The 19,485-nt window shown below is 39.8% G+C and overlaps 1 protein-coding gene across 1 annotated transcript in view; it reads right to left on the bottom strand.

The window, feature by feature from the left end:
* insrb (insulin receptor b) overlaps positions 1-19,460 on the bottom strand; it is a 44,477-nt gene extending 25,017 nt beyond the window's left edge. The window contains exons 1-2 of the mRNA XM_079470829.1: positions 18,215-19,460; positions 8,484-9,032 (exon numbers count right to left, since the gene is read on the bottom strand). Coding sequence (XP_079326955.1) covers positions 8,484-9,032; positions 18,215-18,293 — 628 coding nt within the window. The 5' untranslated portion in view covers positions 18,294-19,460. The remainder of the gene's footprint in view (positions 1-8,483; positions 9,033-18,214) is intronic.
* Positions 19,461-19,485: the final 25 nt, after the last annotated feature.

Below are 19,485 nucleotides of genomic sequence, written 5' to 3'. Positions count from 1 at the left end.
AGTGTGTATTTGGATGGTTTCCCTTCACGCAAACCCGTCTAAACACACACAACCCATCACACGCACTTGCTCCTCATCGCAGCTGCTTCACTGTTGCCTAGCAACCCTGAAAACACACGTCGACGACCCCTCCTCACTTATAATGTGTTGGGCGCAACTGATGGTTCACTTGCATTTTTGAACCAAAATGCTAATATCCGGTGGCGTCCAAAAAAGACAACTATCGAAAATGCTCTGATTTGCATTATTTTTCACTCCACTTTCTTTAAAGATTTCCTAATCGGCATAATAATGAAAAAATTCAGCAAATAGAATGAAAATTGTGCTAGTATTGATTTCATTTCTTGTGACCTTGATTCAAAAGTCGATGACGCAAATTTGCTTACATTTAACTAATGACCGACACAACACGGGAACATTTCTCATTTATCTCCACCAGATAACGTCTATTTTTTCTGGATTCAAGTTAAGTTTTCAACAAAACAAGTACTAATTGAACTACATAGCAATTAAATTGAATTTTTAACATTTACGCTTATATACTCCAGCCACTCGGACAAAAACAAACCAACAAGTGACACCCGAGACCGAAAACATTAATCTGATCGTATTTAATCCTGCCAATCTAAACACAAAAAACAACAACAGAGTCTCCAGATACGCGGAGTGACAGCGATACATTTGTTCATATTTTACAGTCAATGGCCGCATGCAAATACTGTCCTCTGTTTACGTCGCATGTTTACATGCTTTTCAAATTTGTAAACGTCTCCTTTTCCCCGTCCAAGGGCAAAGAACAGCTGAAGGAAGGAACGAGAGCCGGGTTTGTCGGAGCGGCGTGTCAGTAATGCGATGCAAATGCAGGGCGTAAAACCGCTGCCATTGATAAGCTGGAAGAGAGAGCGAGCTTTATCTCCCTCAGGGCTTCCTGTTAAGCTAATGAATGGAGGTTGGCGTAGTCGGCTGAAGCCAAACACACACACACGGAGTCAAGAAGGAAGTACAGCTGTTAAAACTGTTCTTCCAAAACGTCTAATCCAATACAACCTGCGCTTGCTAAACCAAACCGAAGCCACCGGAAAACCGAACGCCAAATGAATGTTTTTGTATACTTACTTGGCATTGATCAACACATGACGGTGACATTCATTCACAAAAAAAAGCACGTGGAGAATATCATCTCACCCCAGACATTGTTTTGCGACAGTTGATCACAAAATGACACAAAAAAATTACGTATATTTTATATATCATAACAGAAAAGTCATCTTTTGCTGATGTTCAGTTATGTCAATAGGTACATATTTTATTAAATTAAAATGGAACGGATACATTTTCCTGTCAGCAAAAGTGACCTAAAATTACCAAAATTACTACTTATTCAGACAACCTGTTTTACAGTATACCTAATAAATATATAAAAAGTATTTATACATCTAACTAAATATGGAAAATGCATATCTCTGGCTTGCTTGCTTGCAACCATTTGCTGGTGGACAAAGAAAAGCTGACTTACGGATAATTTGGCTAGTTTATTTAACCCTAAATGAATAGATTTCTAAAAAAATGGTTACAAAATAAAACAGATCGCACAACTGGACCATAAAACTCCCAACTAAACTCGCTTATCAGATGATGAGTCAACCAACAAGACTCGTCCCGATTCGATCATTTCAAGCTGATGTACCAATGCAGAAAGTTTCAAAATATCTGTCACATGTAGCACAACGCATCGCTTTTCTATCTAAGAATCGCCTGCGGGCAGCTACCAGAGGGCCTCACATTTCCTTTGCAGACACGCATCGTAACCGTCTACACACGCAACGTACACGCTTACCTTGAGACGTACACATTCAAGAACGCCTAAACTACCAAACACACAAGTCGACACATCGATTTCTGTGCAAACGGTCGTGCCCCGTGTTTTGTTGGTGCAGACGGTACCGAGGCACGGAGAACCGCACGGAGCAATACATGTGGACAGTATCTGTGCCAGAGTTCAAGCAGTGGGGTATCTGAAACCCTCTCGTGCTCGGGCGCAGCCATCTTTGACGGGACGACTCATGAAACGCCTCCTCTGATCCTCAATCAAAGACGCTTTGTGCAAGAATCACAGACTTCGCCTACAGGGGGGTTTCATTAGATGGAGGGCTACAAAATAGGTATATACAACGTATTTAAATGAAAAGGCTGATATACAAACATGTAACGAAATAATAAAAATATAACAATATAAGAAAACACTAACATATACTGTATATTGGATCTATATAAATAATAATAATTTTAACAAGTCATTATATTAATTTATTTAAAGCAAAAAATACTAGAAAGTTATTTCAATAAATAACTCAAATTTGAGCTCTCATGTACGATTTTAGCGCAACCGTCAGATTGACACATTTTGATTTTAGTTTTATTCCTATTTTAAATTAGCTTTTATTTTTCGATTTTGTGTTAATTTTCAGTTAAAGTTTTAGCTATTTTGGTATAAGCCCTTGTCATTTTATAATTTATTGGTTTATTTTTTATGTTGCTATATAATATTAATACATTATTATTTAAGTTTTTGTTTATTATTACAATTTGACTACTTACTTCAGTTTATTTCAGGCAACATTAAAATTGTTCCTTGAGTTCAGTTTTTCCAATAATTTTGAGGTCAACATTTTATTTGATTTCAATGAACAGGAACGTTTCCAAGTTTTAATTTCGGAGAACTGAAACAACCTTGTGCGGACGTCATTTGACATCAACCCATATAAAGCTGCAATACTTTAACAGACGAAGATGATAAAGGCGAAAAATGTGGATTGCGAGTTAAAAACAGGCAACACATGTGTTTTGTTTCAACAATTGCTTTAAGTAAGTGTTCATTTCAATGCCAATTGAATAAGGAAACTTGAGAAAACTCGTGTAAAACTGAAGTGGCATTATACAAAAGGAATCACGTGTTACAACTCCTTTTTCTTTTTTCCAAAATTCGCAGAAACGCCAAAGAAAAAGCAGTGTTTCTTGCACAAGCTGTGCAGACGAACCTCCAGCTGTTTTGCTGTGAAAGAGTGCAGCCGGGCAAAAGAGCAGTGAAGTGGTGAAGAAAGAACACTCGTGGGCTCCTTATCTGTCCCGCCGAGGGTCTCTTTACTCTGAGGTGGGAAATGAACGACCTGCTCCGAGATGGGTTTGGAAAAGCACACTTACCCTAGGGTGCTTCCGAGGTGCTGATACTTGAAAGTAATTTCCCTTAATAGCAGACGGAAGCGGAAATCTCCGCCTGCCCGCTAAGATCACACAACACTGTAACATGCTCTACACGCGTTCTTCTCATTCTATCGACGCAGTTGACACAGAGAGTTTACCCCAGAAGTCTACAGGCTTCAACACAATAATCAAACACACCGTTTACTGATCCATGCGTTCTGCATGCTTATTAAACAGCATATAAACAATAACTTTTTCATGAAAAGTGCATACTGAACAGTGCATACATACTAATCAAACTCCCTACACATTATCCCGCGCACCCTACACAATAATCGTGCACCCTGCTTATTGATCCTTGCCTTCCATTCCACATAGTAATTATATACCCTGCATACTAATACATGCACCATGCATCTGCGCATTACTAACTGCAACGAATCTAACTTCCTGCACACGGATCCATGCGCCCTACTAGGAGTGTTGCGGTGATGGAATTTCCCACCGATGATTTCCCACCGGTTAATCGACATGTTAAAACATGCATCATGGTGTTGTCGAAGATGCAGCATTTTACTTTCAGTTTTAAAACAGTGGCAATTCGGGAATGGCGATTGCTTGAATTAATGGTGGGTTCAATATCTTTCTTAATAAAAACACACAAAACTTTAAAAGAAGTTCAATGACATTTGCTTATATTAAACACAGACCTAATCACAGCACACATCAAGCAAAAAATAAACACCACACAAAAATAAAAAACGTTTACAAGTTTAAAATAAATAAAGAAGGGAATACGAAATGAAAAACGTTTATGTTCAGTAAACGCAAAACTAAGTCAAATCCATCAAAAGGTGTGGCTCTGTTAAGCACCGTGGTTATTGTTTAAACAAGAATCTGACCCTTACAAAAGGCAAAGATTTAGATTTAGGCAAAACAGATATGAAGAGATGCCCTTCAGATATGCAGTTATTCATTCTGTCTCCACGGAAGATCGACGCTAAATGTGATGCATGAGACAAAACAAACAAGTACACAAACAGTCCATCGTCCTTCCATAAAGGTTAGATTTCTACGGCTACATTGGCTTTGTCAAAGGTTTATCTGTCAGTGAAGGCCAGCGTGAAGATCAGGGAAACATCAGGCGCTTTCCAGAGACTTTCAGCTGAACCATGACAACCAGCTTCCGTAAACTCACTGAACCCGTGTTATCTATGGAGAGCGAGCGCGTATGACACATACTGGGGATTTATTACTGCACGTCAGGCCTTGCAAAGTATATTTCCGAGTATTTCTCCTGCTAGAGCAAACAGTTCAAGTTGACTTTGTAGCTCATTACTATGGAAAATATATTACATTGTTTTATTTACAGCAAATTGTAAACGATTTAATTTATATACATCAAACGGGTATTTCATACAGTGGCAATATCACCTTAGATCCCTAGGAAAAAAAAGAGTGCAATTTTTCTATAATAAACTTTTTTCAACATTATCTGCAGAACCGTTCGTCCCAAAGTGCATCTTGTGTGCTTCAAGGCAAGCAAAGCTAAATCTGACCTTTCGTACAAAATCCACACGGCCAAATCTGCTTATGATTTCCTTTGGGACCCTGAATTTTAAAAAATACAAATGTGTTAAATACTAGTCCTCCATTTCATCATCACTTTTTTTGGTTAATTTGCAGGTTTACATTGGATTTAATATGTCACAGAATGCCATTGTGATCTCACGTTGTACCACGCATGAAATGTTCGCATAAAAACCCTTACGAGAAAACAATTGTCCAAACGTGTGCCAAACAGGAAAAGGAAATGTTTAATAAATACCGGCAAAGTAATTTCCACTACGACCAAACAAAAACAGCTCGTTTCTCAACAGCGCAGTTTCCAGGGCAATGCTTAAAACAGCTCAATTGAGTTCTGGTGGCCAAGAACAAAATGGATCTTGTGCTACAAAACCAAACAAACATTTATCTTGCTTTCAGCTAATCGGGTTAAAGTTAAGCGAGGTTAAATCACAGCGATTGATCCGGAGAAGAGCCAACATGAAGTCCACGATGCACAATGACATCATCGCAGGAGGAAAAAAATGCTACGACAACAAAAACCGCAAACGCGCCGCTGCTGAACCTTGACCTAAAAAACTCTAGGTTGCGCAAGTGGCGCTGTCGACGAAACGGATCAACACTTACAATAACAGAACACAGTGTGCCAAAGGAAGAGACATCACTTATCTAAAGAGCAGAGCTGCTGTTTGTACTCGCCGGCTCTCTTTGTTGTAATACACGTTTATAGAAGAAAAGAAAAGGGAAGCTATAGCCAGTGTTCCAATGGTGTCAAAGCTCTTGGGGGTCCGCTAACCAGCCCTCAAAAACAAATATGGAGCTGCCAGTACAAGCATCAATCACATAATAGTTTGGATCACAGTCATTTGACCACATGCATAAAATGCCCTTAAAATGTTGATAATCCGTTAAAAGATCCACATGAGGGAGAGATTGAAAGATTATTTTGTCTGTGTTGTATATATTTGTTTATTTTGCAAACATTTTATTCACAAAGAAGAATTTCTTTAGATGTCACCCAGGTTTGATGTCTGTCTTGCTGAGATTTCGCTTATTGTAAAATCTCTTAAACCCATTGATAACGAGAATAACAAGTTTTTCTCAATTTATGATCATATTTTTCTTACTAGCCAAATTGATATGTTCCTTTTCTTTTTTATGCATTTAGATTCTTGTCCTTTGAATTATTTTAATGCAGTGTTGTTTCCATTTTTTGTCAACAATGTTTTGTTTTAGCGTGATAATTTGACAAAATAGTCATTTGGGGCTTTTAGTATCTAGTTTTAATGAAAAACCAGGGGTTTTATATTTATAATATTTTAGACTTTATCAGGTGTCCCTTAAGGCTTATGAGGGGTCCGGGACCGCCCCAGTCCTCTTTATGTGACGATTATTAACTTAGTTTTGTCAAAAACTAAATTTGTCAAAGTAAAAAAGCAGTAAACAAGTACAAACATCTAACCTTGTTTTATTTTCTTTAAGAAAAATTTTAAACACCAAAAAATCTGACTATGTCATACATTTGTGCATGGAAGGGTAAACACTGTTTGTTCATTTATTTATTATAAAGGCAAATTAATCCTTTAACAACACCACAGATTTCGTCAAATAAAAAAACGGAAATTAAAATAAAACAAATAACAAATAATAATAAATACATTTATTAATAGAAAAATATTGGAGGAGGAGAAAAAAAAAGAATATTGAAAGTCTCCGTCTATAAACCGAAAAACTTTATCTTTATTTTAAAGTCATCCTAGACCTACAGAAACATTCTCCTTAGTAAAAAACATCCATAATACTAACATGAAGTTGGTAGAGGAGAGACTGTGTTTACGTTTATCGTTTATCAACTTTACTCTAGAAATAACAGTCGACACATAGCACACCAATTCATGCGAACACCTGCAGCTCTGCTTCGAGCATGCAATGTTTTTTTGTTTAGCCAAGAATGGAAAATGACTCGCACAAAAGCACCTGCACAGATTGTATCTTCCCAACGCTTGCGTTTCACCATCTAAACTTGAAACGGTTACTGTGTCGCCAACATTCGATTCGCCGTATTTAGCTGGGACACGAAGAAACAAACTTGTCAAACATGTCAAAACATTAGCAAAAAAGAGACTTGATAAGTGCTGAACCAAAACAACACACCAGAAGAAAACGGTAAAAAAGCGCTCCCACTTATACGGTAACTCTTTCCCCCCCTTTTCATCTGCGGTGTGACAGAATTCCTAACAGGAACAAGAAAACACAACGGTTGGGTTAAACAAGCAAACACCAGACGGTTGTGGTCATCTGGCATGAGAACCTGTGTTTCTTTCAGGACATGGAGAGTGGATGCAGCATTCACACTCTCTCACCCCAGAGCCTGCCCATATAAAGCAACATTGCATCATGGCCCAGGAACGGGGGCTGCTTTGACATTACGCCCGACTAAACTTTCACCTATCACATGACAAAAAGTGACTTGAGGCAAGCAGGCCGCTGCCCTTTGAAGATCAGGGGACACCTCCCAATCGCCAACTTAGACCTTTATTTGGGATGATGTGAAATTGTCGGAACGCTAATGGTCTTACGGAAGAACCTGACCTCAACAGCACGGATTCATCACAGCTTACATCACTAAACAAATACGTTTAGCTACACCACTTGGGAATGCACAGAACACAAATGCTATACTACTAAAATAGTACACACATGTATTAAAATCGTTTTTTAACATTCTTGCATTCGAAATCAGATTGGGGCAATATAAAAAACAAGCAAAATATATAGAAAAGCATCAAATTGAAACAAACATCTGCGTTTGTTGAAAGTATTAGCGATCATTTGATAAGCTAAATTTTTCGCTAACTGCTAATCAACTTCCGCAGCGGTCTTGACTTTTCGACTGCGTATTTTCACCACAGCGTCAAACTCTAGATCTTCCTACATACGTTGACTCTACTCTTAATTGATTATCGATTCCCGACAGTGTTTGAGGCCGAGCAGACGTATCAATCCCCTCCATTTCAAGGTGATGGAGCAGATTCAGGTGTGAGGTGAACAGAAAACAGGCGAGGTGACACGAGAGGGTGGGATGCTCTCTGCTGTGAGATTAGTATTGGCTGGTGTATCAAAGCAGCTTCCTCCGGCCAAGCACAAACCCGCTCTCATACGCGCGCATCGTGCCTCTTTGTTATTAAAAGAAGCTTTGACTTGCAAATCGGCTAAGCCGTCAACCCAAAACCTTTGTTTACTACAAGCAGGAGATTAATTGGCTTGAAAGGAGGTCGGGTCGCTATAAGGGCTCAGAAACGTATATCTTTCAAATTGATGCGGAAGACATCAGAAATGGCAAAATTTGCATTCAATTCATCACAATATTTACATTTTTGAATAGAAAAGACATTGCTATGGTTACTGTTGGGGGAAAGAGAAAGAAAGAGAGAAACACCATATACAAACGATTTAAGGGCAAATTACGACAACATCCATCCGAGCAACCAAATAACAATGTTTCCTCAAGAGACACAACTTAAAGCACCTATGATGTTTTAATAGAGAATCTTTGAAAAACAAACAAAGAAAAACAAAAAACTTAAGCGAAACTCGAAATGTTTCACTATAAATATGCTAAAGGAAAAAGATAATCCTGGACGTGCGGTTTTACTTAAACAAATTTGAGATACACCACGTGCAAAAAATGTCACTAAATAAATAAAACAACTCACTTTTCTGGCAATGATCCTGGTTCCAACAACGATCCCCAAAATTCCCGTTGATGGTGGTCTGCATGCAAGTGATCATGCCGGAGATCGTACCCGGGCAAACGTCTCCGCACTCGCGATCGTCTTTATTAGCCACTATGTAGTTATCCTCCACCGAGTCCAATATTTTGGACCAGTCGAGCGTGGACAGGTAACAGAGGTCCGGGTTCTTCTCAATGCGCACTGCACCCCGCGTGATGTTGCTCAGGCTGTGGAGGCCGATCTCCTTTAGCTGGAGCATTTCGAACATGACGAGGGCGTAGTTGAAGAAGAGGTTGTTGCCGCGGATGACGGTGAGGTTGGGAAAGAGGTCAGAGAGGCTCTCCAGGCCGTATATGCGGAAGAGGAGCAGGTAGTCTGTGATCATGACCAGCTTGGGGAAGCTCAGGCCACGAAAGTCCTCTATTCTGGTCTTAAACATCAGCAGGATTTTCAGGTGGCCCTCGATCACCGTGCAGTTCTCGAGGACGTGCATGTTGCTCACGTTGTTGCGGATGTTCGTGCTGGGGCAAACTGCAATGAGAGAGGGATAGTGATCAGTATCTATTGGTGTTAATCGAGCACAATATTTTAACTTTTTTATCACTTGACAGCCCAAAACATTTCTTGCCCGCTATTCTAATACATATTTATATGCATCTATTACTTAGTTACAACATTAGTTATTATATTTATTTTAATATTTATAATCAAGTATTTAAATTCGAATATATTTTAATATAATATTCTATATTAATAATGAAATATTAAACATAATAAGTTATTTATATTATATATATGCTATTTCTTTATAATAATTTAATATATATTTATATAATATTGTTATACGTTTATATTTTATGCTAGTATGATAATTATTATTATATATGAATATGAAAAACTATGCACACCAAATGTTACTATTCCTAATACTATGCAATCATAGTCACAATACGCACAATTTTTTTTTATAAAATGCAAGACTAAATACAAAAATAGCACATACTGTTAAGATTTGTAAATCTCCAAACTTACAAATATTACAACTTAAGAAAAATTATATGGATCACAAACTTCAAGACAATCATATTTTACTCAGGACAATCATGTTTTATCAACAAAAAAACCCACTAAACAATAAATTACATATAAACGGCACGAGAAATTATCAGCGCCGGGCGATGCTCAAAGCGTGTCTGCCCGCCAGCTTCTCTCACTTCATTCATAATCCGACGGCGCGCACGCTGAGGCCGCGCGCAGTGAATTCATTAGCCGAGCGACAAGACAGCAGATGCTAATAGATAACACCACGCACAACTCCATTCAGAGGCGCTTCATTGATTCAAATTCAAAAGAACTCTCGCAGGGCATTCTCAAGGGGTGGGAGAGGGGTTCCCTCCTTTTTCACTGTGAAAATCATTACAAAAATATTCACAGCTGCCTATTTTATACTGAAGAGTACTACAAAAACCCATTTCACGAAATTACAAGTGTGAATCGTGCAACTTAGCGACTGCCACCTATTCTAAGCCGAATCTCCATTGAAAAGACACGTGTGGAAAACAAAGCCCGGTTCTCGTGGAGACTTTCTTCTGCAGAACACCAAAGAAGTTATTTTGACGAAGGTTTGGTAACCAAACAACACCGAACTTTCATTGTATGGCCACAATACCAATAATAATTTGTGTTTCACAGAAATAGTCATACACGGGTCTAGAACCACACAAGGGTGAATAAACGACGACAGAATTTGTATTTTTGGTTGACCTAGCCCTTTAAGAAAATATTTAAAGCGCTGCCTTATTTCTAGGACACTAATCAAATGTAAGCAAATTTGTGACACTGACCATGTAAACTCCTTCACAGTTTTGACAACCCTTATGAAAATGAACCACGGTTTAACTATAGCAACCATAGATTTTGGTTTTATTAGTCGTGAAACCACACATTTACTATGGTCTCACCGCTCAAATATACATTACAAAAACTCGACCACAAGCTTCTTAATGCTTCAACCACCTTCGCTTTGAGACGGCACGATGTGAAATCAGGACACATTTGTGTTTTATTATGCCCGTCAACACTTCCAAGGTCAGGTGCAAACAGATACACAACCTGTTTTGGTCATCTCATGAGACCTTGAACGCTCGTCTGTTCTCACACTTGATAAACTTCCTCTCTTGCCATCCGCTAAATTACAAAAACTGCCATGAAGAGGGGGGCGGCGAGGAAAGTGGACACCGGGCTGCTTTACGGGTGATTAACGGGTGTCACTGGGGTGACGTCAGGTTTTAAGTTGCTGCCTGTTTATGCCAGCTTCGTGAATGCCGCAGCTGAAAGTGCAACAAACTAGTAACAAACATCATAGAAACGCCGGCTAAACAGGGCAGGTTTGCTAGTTGGTTGAACATGACAAAACACGATAATGAATTTCAGGATCACTTGTCTTGTACTGTACAGATACAACAAGGTTAGCTACACCTTGTGCGTTCAAAATTAACATTCGGGGGTGGTAGGCGGCACCACAAACAACGCTTTCAAAGCAACTGTAAAGTCGTACAAGCAAGCAACAAGTAGTGCACGGAGATCTAGAAAGATGTAAAGATAAAGACGAGCCTGAGAATGGAAGTGTGAGAGACTCTGAACCGACACGTCGCTGGTGCTTATCTCGTAAACCCATCGAGTGTGAAAGTATCAACAACCCAACCGATGCACAAACCTTTCTATAGCACTATAATTCATAAATGTTAATATTTAGACCGTTCATGCCACCTTGCAAAGTAAAAAAAACAAGCAAGAAACTGAGCAACAAACAGAAGTCAAATGACATAAGCCTGCATAAATATGTACGTTTAATATTAAGTATTTATTGTAATATAAGGGAGTGTATTTAAACTGACCATGACATGGTGTGACTAGACGTTGCAAAACAATTTTTACATCAGTTATAACAACCAAAATCAACATTCAAGTCTTGAAAAGTTCGTGTTTAGAAGAGCGATGAGAAAACATTCAATCCTTAGGTTTAATAAGTAAGAAGCTTATTATAGCTTTATTATTTTGTACCGAGTTTACTTTTTGCTATCTACGCTTTCTTGAGCTGCAATGCGTAACGTTTTGCTCCATATCGCCATCTGTGTTTTAAACATAAAACTGCAGGTTTTACCCGATAGATTCAACTAAGTTTAGCGTTGTGAATCAGCGAATAATGTGAATACTTCAGTTGTTTATTTCTAACCAATAAAAGCAACAGAATGCAGCTTTCGTTTCAAAACACATTTTTCAGATCTATGCCAACCGCTCTGCTTCTGACATGACGGCAGGGCCATTCTGGAGTTTATGCTGCAGAGGGGCCCGGCGCAGGGGCACTGCAGGTGGAAAACATTTTTTACCCTGCAGCACAGATCGGGGCGAATAAAGGGAAGGTGGGGGGGGTCGCTTAAGCTGTAACATGAGCTTCGCTATCCGTGATGTAAATTAGGCGGGTTGTTAGCGATCACACGGGAACGCATGTTCCTATGGCCTCTTATGTGAACGTAAACACACACTCAAGACAATAGGACTAGATATACGACTTCCATAACAGGGCTGGGGGGCAATCGAGAGACCTCAACGCTCACTTGAAGATTCAATTTGATCACACTTGGAGCGGAAGCAAAACATTAACCTGTACAGTTGAAGTTTGACTCCACAATGAACCGCACGATTCGCTTTGGTCAACGTCACGAGTAAGCTTGAAAATAGGATAAACAAGTGTTAAGAAAAGCCCTTCACGTCTTAAGCTGAATTTCCCAGTGTTTACATTATGACAGTCTTCCTTATTTTTAGCTTCGCATTCCCTATTGAGAATTGAATACGCTTCCAGCAATAGTAACCAGCGCTTGGAAATTGGAGCGCGGTGGCTCACAGACCACATGTCAGGAAGATCAGAAAACGGGTTGCTTGGGCAATAGAAATAATATAACACTTTATAGTAACTTTGTATTTGTCACTATGGTTTAAAGGGGTAGTTCATCCAAAATAGTTATAACAATAATAATTTACTCACCCTCGTAATTTCAAACCCGTTTGACTTTCTTTATACTCCACAACACATAGAAAGATATTTTTAAGGATAACGGTAACCGATCAAAGGAGTTACCATTCACTTCTATTGTATAGACACAAAAACAATGCAGCTTAATGGGTAAAGACATTTTTCGTTTACCAGCATTCTTAAAAATATCTTCTTTTGCGGAAGAAAGAAACTCAAACAGGTTTGAAATCACAAGAGGTTGAGTAAATGATCTGACTGATGGTAAACAAGTGAAGGCTTGAAAAAAATTATTAAGTCTAAAATCAACCTCTATTCCCTACAAATAAAAAGGGAACATTTTGAAATAAAGTCTATAAAATGGTCTACAAAGTCTAATAAGTAAAAGGCAAGTGCTGCTTAAAGTTTAAACTGAAAACTTCATCCCATTATTTTGTCTCCACAGCAACAAATCAAACTCTCTTCTCTATTTTGTCCTTCGGACAACAAAAGATGCTTTTAGCCTAAACAGTCTAGCTCTACAAAGCCAAGAATTCCTTCATCAGGAAGTCCCGACCAATAAGACCCAACCCCAGTCCAGCAAAACCAATCGCCGGCATTTTCGCAGCAATATGTTTTTGTGCAAAAATGTACAGTCAAGCGGTCAAAGCATCGAATATCAAAAGCTGTGGGGTAATAACGCTCTCACCGAAAGACTTCTGCCCCATTACTGCTGAAGAGACACTAGAATGCATTTCCTAGTGCTGCTAAAAGCAGTGGCGCCCCTCGGGTCAACGGGGACGTGGTTTCCGACAGCAGAGGTATGCCGCTCCAAAACCAGATGGGAACTGGCATCTCCGCTATTTGGCTATTTCTTGTGAATTCGCAGCCTGTCCGCAATAGACAGCCACGTATTTAACATAAAAAAAGAGTCAAGGATAGTCGTCATATATTATTTACAAGTCATTTATTTATATATTAAACTATGCGACTACGTCTGGCAACTGCACAACACGCAGTTATTTTCTGGGTTGCAGAGTGGAAGTAAGCTGCAAGCTAACAGCCAAGATGACAAAAACCAATACTGATCAATTTCTCATTCAGACGGCTGATGGCCGCACAGCGCGTTCAGGCACGACAGCAGATGAATACGGCCAATGCAGCGTGGCTCTCTCCCGTCGTCTCTGGGCTGGATCCACAGAGTTACAGCGGGGAGAGGAACAGCCGCGTGTCCGCAGGGGCAGACAGGTCACTTTAATGGGCTGTTTGTCTGTTCTGGAGACCACCGGCTCAGACCGCCTGCTGCTGGGTAAACCTGCATCTACCATAAACGCTCTGCACGCTCTGTCAGACTCAAGAGGCGGATTCTATTGAGCGGACTCTGTGAACTCCGACGAAAGACCGTAGCAAAAAGTGGAAAAAATATTGCAAGCAAAATATAAATGCAGATTTATAGAACAACAAAATCGTATTATAGAAAGCCAGGGACGTATCAGTCAGAACAGAATAAATCGGATACAAACAAAGTGAATAGAATGCACTGAAACAAAATGGAAGAATAACAAAAAAACGAATCTCACTGATGTTATTTTTTACCTCTCCATAAAGAAAATTATAAATGCATTTCCATTCCATTTTTGAGCGAGTGTTCATGCAACATTAGACAGCAATGAAATATCAATTCATTTCCACTATTTGTTTTTCCGTTCCTAGACGCTAAACTGTTGGTTTTTCCATTCTGGATGTCCTTAATCCAAGCAAGGCGAGACATGCACACAACATACAAACCCCTCCATAATGTAGGTCACACAAACTCAATATGAACCTTTTCATAAGTTCACATTCACACGATATTAAATACAACAGTATTCATACACATTCAATGCGGGTTAAGTATGCATTCAACCATTTGGCACCACAAAACGGTTGCATTCAAAACCAAGACCCACTTCATTTCCAAATCTCTTCTGACCTGTCAAATTTAAAAAGCTGACATAAACTAAAGAAATTAACTCGATTATCTAGACAAAATAAACAAAGTTCAACAAGTTTCCGTGTTATAATTAACAATAGGTACACTGTTTCTTTGACACAGTAGTAAACCATGGCCAATGTCTCGACCTGCGGCGCTAGGCTCACTGTCATATTTGGACAGATATCTAAAATTTCCTCGCAACATGCCCCAGGCAGAAGCATCTGCAGTGGAGACTAATAGGTTGCAAGAAATATTGCATCACATCAACCATAAATTTCACCAAAAACACTTTCACCAATTAGAAGTCGCAATAAGAAAATTGCCAGATATTTCCCTTACGTTTCAACCTACATTAAATGAAAGTTTAACGTTTGTATTGTTTTCACGTCAGCATAAAATTTTTATTCACGTACAATTTCAATTCCTTGTAAACGCATTTTTGCATTTAATTGAAAAGTACTTCTGTCTTGCCTTAATACACCAAAGTAGGTCTCAAAACTAAGTTGTGCATTACCAAAACTCACAGAAGTAAAAACCAAAACATGGAAAAACACGTTCGAGCTTGGCCCCTTCTCAAAGTCAACGTCTGACCCCGGTTATGTATGCATAACTGCACTGGACGAAAACAAGTGGGCAATGAAGGTGACTGGGTTTGCCGTTCGCACTAACAAAACCCTCTGATAAACAGACGATTGATGAGGCGTACAGGGACGGATTACCGTGGCCGGGCGATGCGTTTGAATGGGCGGCTCGGGTGGGATGATGCTAGTATGTGCCGTGTGAGGGGAAAACATAATAGTGACTGACTCTCTCCCACTAAGACACAGGCGATTTCTCACCTACCAAAAAGATCAATCCAATATAGACCAATTTATAAACGTTAACAGCAAATACACCCATTTTCACAGCCGTGTAGAGAAAACCAACATAAAACATGCCTGTTTTATAGACTTCCTAGGTCTGTTTGCAATATACTTCAACACAACCAGATCTGACAATCAAAATGGGGCAATGAAAACCGAATAACGCTCATTTCATTCAATGTCTTGGAATCTCTTTCGTTTCTAAACTATCCGGCACTATTTATTCAAAAGGAAAGGGGGAAATTTAATTTAGCCGCAAAGTAAAACAAATTAATGTCGCCCAGTTAACCCTGTTGAAAGGTTTATTGGCAGAATAAAGATGAGTATCAAACACATTTACGGCTGGTTAACTAAGAGAGAATTCACATGTGTTTCTGCCACACATACTGGTCCAAACCCAAGTGAGATATGAAGTGCAGTGAGCATAAAGGAGCTTGTCGTCATACTCCCTGTAAAATCAACACTTGAACATTTTCTTAATCTAATTTAGTTTAAATGTATCCAATCAATCATGCATTACAAATCATACAAAATCAACCATTTACTTGTAGAATAAATGTATTAAAGTCTTCTTCTCATTGCTTTTAATTTATTTTTTCAGGAAAACTGGTTTTCTGGTTACAATAACTTTTCTTTAAAATGTAAAATGTTTTGTTTGTAAAATGACTTTGAATTATCTTCTGCGGAACGCAAAATAATATATTTTGAAGAACGTTGGTAGCCAAACAACATCGGCCCCAATTACATGAACACAAAACCACTGATACATTTCTCAAAATATCTTCGTTTGTGTTCCAAAGAATATACAAGTTTTGAATGACACTGGGGTGAATAAAAGATCTATATAGTTTCTATTTTTGGGTGAACTATCCCCTTGACCCCCAGCAAATGCTGCCAAAGCGTTCATAAATACAAGTTTCCTCTCCGTCCATACGCTCTTAAAGGTCTCAACGAACGTTGACCGCCGCATTACAAGCGTGGTTTAACAGAGACATTGTAGCATGAGATCACTGACGAATAAAGCCGCATGGACACAAACAGCAACGGATCATCAGATCAGATTGTTCAGGCATGTTGTAATAAGCATCGACCTCGTATGTGGGTCATCTAAGGGGTGTCAATGAACGAAACATGCTAGCATGAATCTTTGGTCAATGAATATTGACAAGAGGTGTTACTATGCATTTAAGAAAAAGATTATTCTTTGTTTTTTATAAAAAATCTAAAGTTTTAATCATTTTGCAAAAATGAATACGTCTGGATTCACAGAGTATTACATTAAAAGGCACGTTTTTGCATCTTCAAAATATGCCCACACGCATGAACAGGAGCCTGTGAAAATGCTCTGATTTCCTGGGAAAATCCCACCCTTGAGATTCGGAGAGCTGAACATAGAGCTCACATGCTACTGGCAAATGTTGGGCTACGTGACCTGGAAGACCAGAGGTCAACAGGCAGCAGACGTTCGACCGAGTCGCAAAACCTTCAACGCCAAGAGCACCTACAGGGTGGGCCACTTCAAAGACATTCCACACGCTTGGAATTCTGGGAGACATACCAAAGCAAACTGAAGAGTGTCAGACGATCCCAAACAGGTCTACGGAGGCCGATAGTAAGATTAAACAGTGCTATTCCAACCTATTACTGTCTAAGTATTTGTAAATAGAGCCAATGTGCTTTGCAAATTGATAACAATGATAGTTCACATCAAAAGCGCTTAGAAACTGGAGATTAAAAAAACAAACAGACAAACCGCTGGTTTCATCAAATGGAGCAAAGTTATGGCTGAATAGAGTAATACTGCAATGAGATTCGTTTTAGTAACAAGCGCTTTGAAGTCATAATAATGCAAGAACAAAATAATCTAATATAGATAAAACATTTCTGTGCATTTTCCCACTTCGCAATATGAAGGAATCTCTAGAACGCATCCAAATATGTCCAGATCATAAAATCAATCCCGCATTTCCCTAAAGCATCAGCTATAACAAAAACATTAACAGGTGACGATTCCCAAATATAAGATAATGTTCAGAAATAGAAAACCTTAAAGTATAAATACAAAAAAAAAAAACAAACATTGACACCAAACAACCACAGAGAATAGTATAACCAATAAAAATCCCACTATAACCATTAAACCCCCTACAATTCCTCTTATTTTTTCTGCATAAATTGGACAATTTTTATCTGAAAATCCACCAGTTCAACACATAAACAAAGTAAAAAAACAAAATGACAGACATTCATTATACACAACAACCACATAAGGGTGACAGTTAAAATATATAGAGATGTATTTATATATATACATCATAAAATGCCATCCACAAATAACATTTTTATATAAAATACCGAAAGCAGTTTGTTGGAAACCGAGAATCTCTTCAGTGCTTCGACTTGTTTACACGCTTCCACACAGAACGTGCGTCTTCCTGCGTGCACGTCCCCGCGACTGGAATTCAACCGGCGGGCTCGCGCGAATCCCGCCGAGTCCAGTCACGAGCGCTAATCTGGCCTTCGGGCTGACGCGCAGAACGCCAGGCCTCAGGAACGGCCCATTTCGTAAGGAAGCGGGTAAAACGACGCGTTAAAACACACGTTTGACTTCAAACGTGAAATACTCCGCTACAACCGCGATGTCGTTTCGGTTATAAACCATCAGTGCCTTCGAATAACAGCTTGGAAACACGTATTTCGGCGCGGCGACTAAACGAAATCGGTCACGTGTGAGAAACACCCCTCCTCAAGTCATTTGGAAGCCGTCCGCGCGGAGTGAATTCCACAAGTCCCCCGTGTTGTTAGCTGAATTAGTACAATAACATGGCCGCACACATATGTCTGTATTAAATTGCGCTGTACTCACTTTCTCCATTTAACGATCCGCACTGGCACACAACGTAGACGAGCGTGACCAAAACAACCACAGAGGCGTCCAGCCGCATTATTCCTCGCGACGCGTTTTCCTTCGCTTTGGAAATTCAATCCAAAATGGGGTTTAGATGAAAAACAATGGAAACAAACTGCCCCCAAAACCGTGTCAGCCCCGGAGACAAGTTAAAGGAGACCCCCTAAGAAGGGGACCCAGGGGTCCGGCGTGCTTCGCTTCAGATAATGTCCAGTCTACTGGAGTAACACTAGTGCCTGCTACACAGCATGGGCGAAGTCAATATTAAATAACATGATCTTGCGTAAACAAATAAAAGTCATTTTCAACTGTTGTTGTGATGCATCGTTTCGCCTTCAGTAGATGATGAGGAATCAAACGTATGCATTTCTTCTGTATACATCCACACTTCTAAGAAACTAGGGGTACCCCCAAGGGTACGGCACCTTGCGATTGTTTCATAACCCTATTTTGAAGGGTATCCGTTACCAGGTTGCGTTATTAAATAATAAAAGCCCAGGGTGGGTATCTTAGTCGTAGATGTCCACGTCTTACAGAAAATCAGAAAGTGTTTCCCAAAGGATAAAATCTTTAAAAAAAAGTGTCGGATGTGTAGAGAACAGGTGCAAATAAACAGGCCTTATTCCACAGGTTTCGCGCACTGCCAAATGTTTCTGTTATGGAGACAGCTCGCCCTTCAAGACGCGTCGGAAAATGGACATCTCCGCGTAAACGCGACTTCTGCGTTTCTCCTTTCAAACGAGCCGCAACATTAAATATCAGCACGCTTTCGTGTTTTTTCAACGTCTTCCGACGCAAAACAAATGTGATATTGGTATTCCCCCGAAACCTTCGCTCCCAGCACAATGCTGCCGAAGTGTGCGAGCGTACGCGCGTCTCGGCCGCGTTGCGTGAATCTTCCACGTTGTTAATCAACAGACTCGCGTTCGGCGCGCCTCCGGTTTGCCCACGGAACCTCTCGATTCGGTCCGCGAGACCTCGGCGTGCGGTTTAGCTGAACTCGTTGGCGTGGGAATGGCCTAAAAGTGGGAAAACTTCTCGCGTGTTGTCGGCGGTATGGTTTCCCCCCACTCGTCTCTCCCTGTGTACCTCTCCACCAGTAAACAAGCGCTGCCAGTCAGCTGGGGTAGAGCGGCGGCGCGCGAGAAAACACGGGGCGGATCAACGAGTCTGACATGGAGTCTGTCGGAGAATTCTGTAGAACGTAGAAGCTGGTTCACGGAAGTCGT

Source organism: Barbatula barbatula, assembly GCF_947034865.1.
Source record: "Barbatula barbatula genome assembly, chromosome: 13".
NCBI classification, from domain to species: Eukaryota; Metazoa; Chordata; class Actinopteri; order Cypriniformes; family Nemacheilidae; genus Barbatula; species Barbatula barbatula.
Note: the sequence above shows the minus strand (reverse complement) of the source record. Positions and strands in the feature narration are given on the sequence as shown.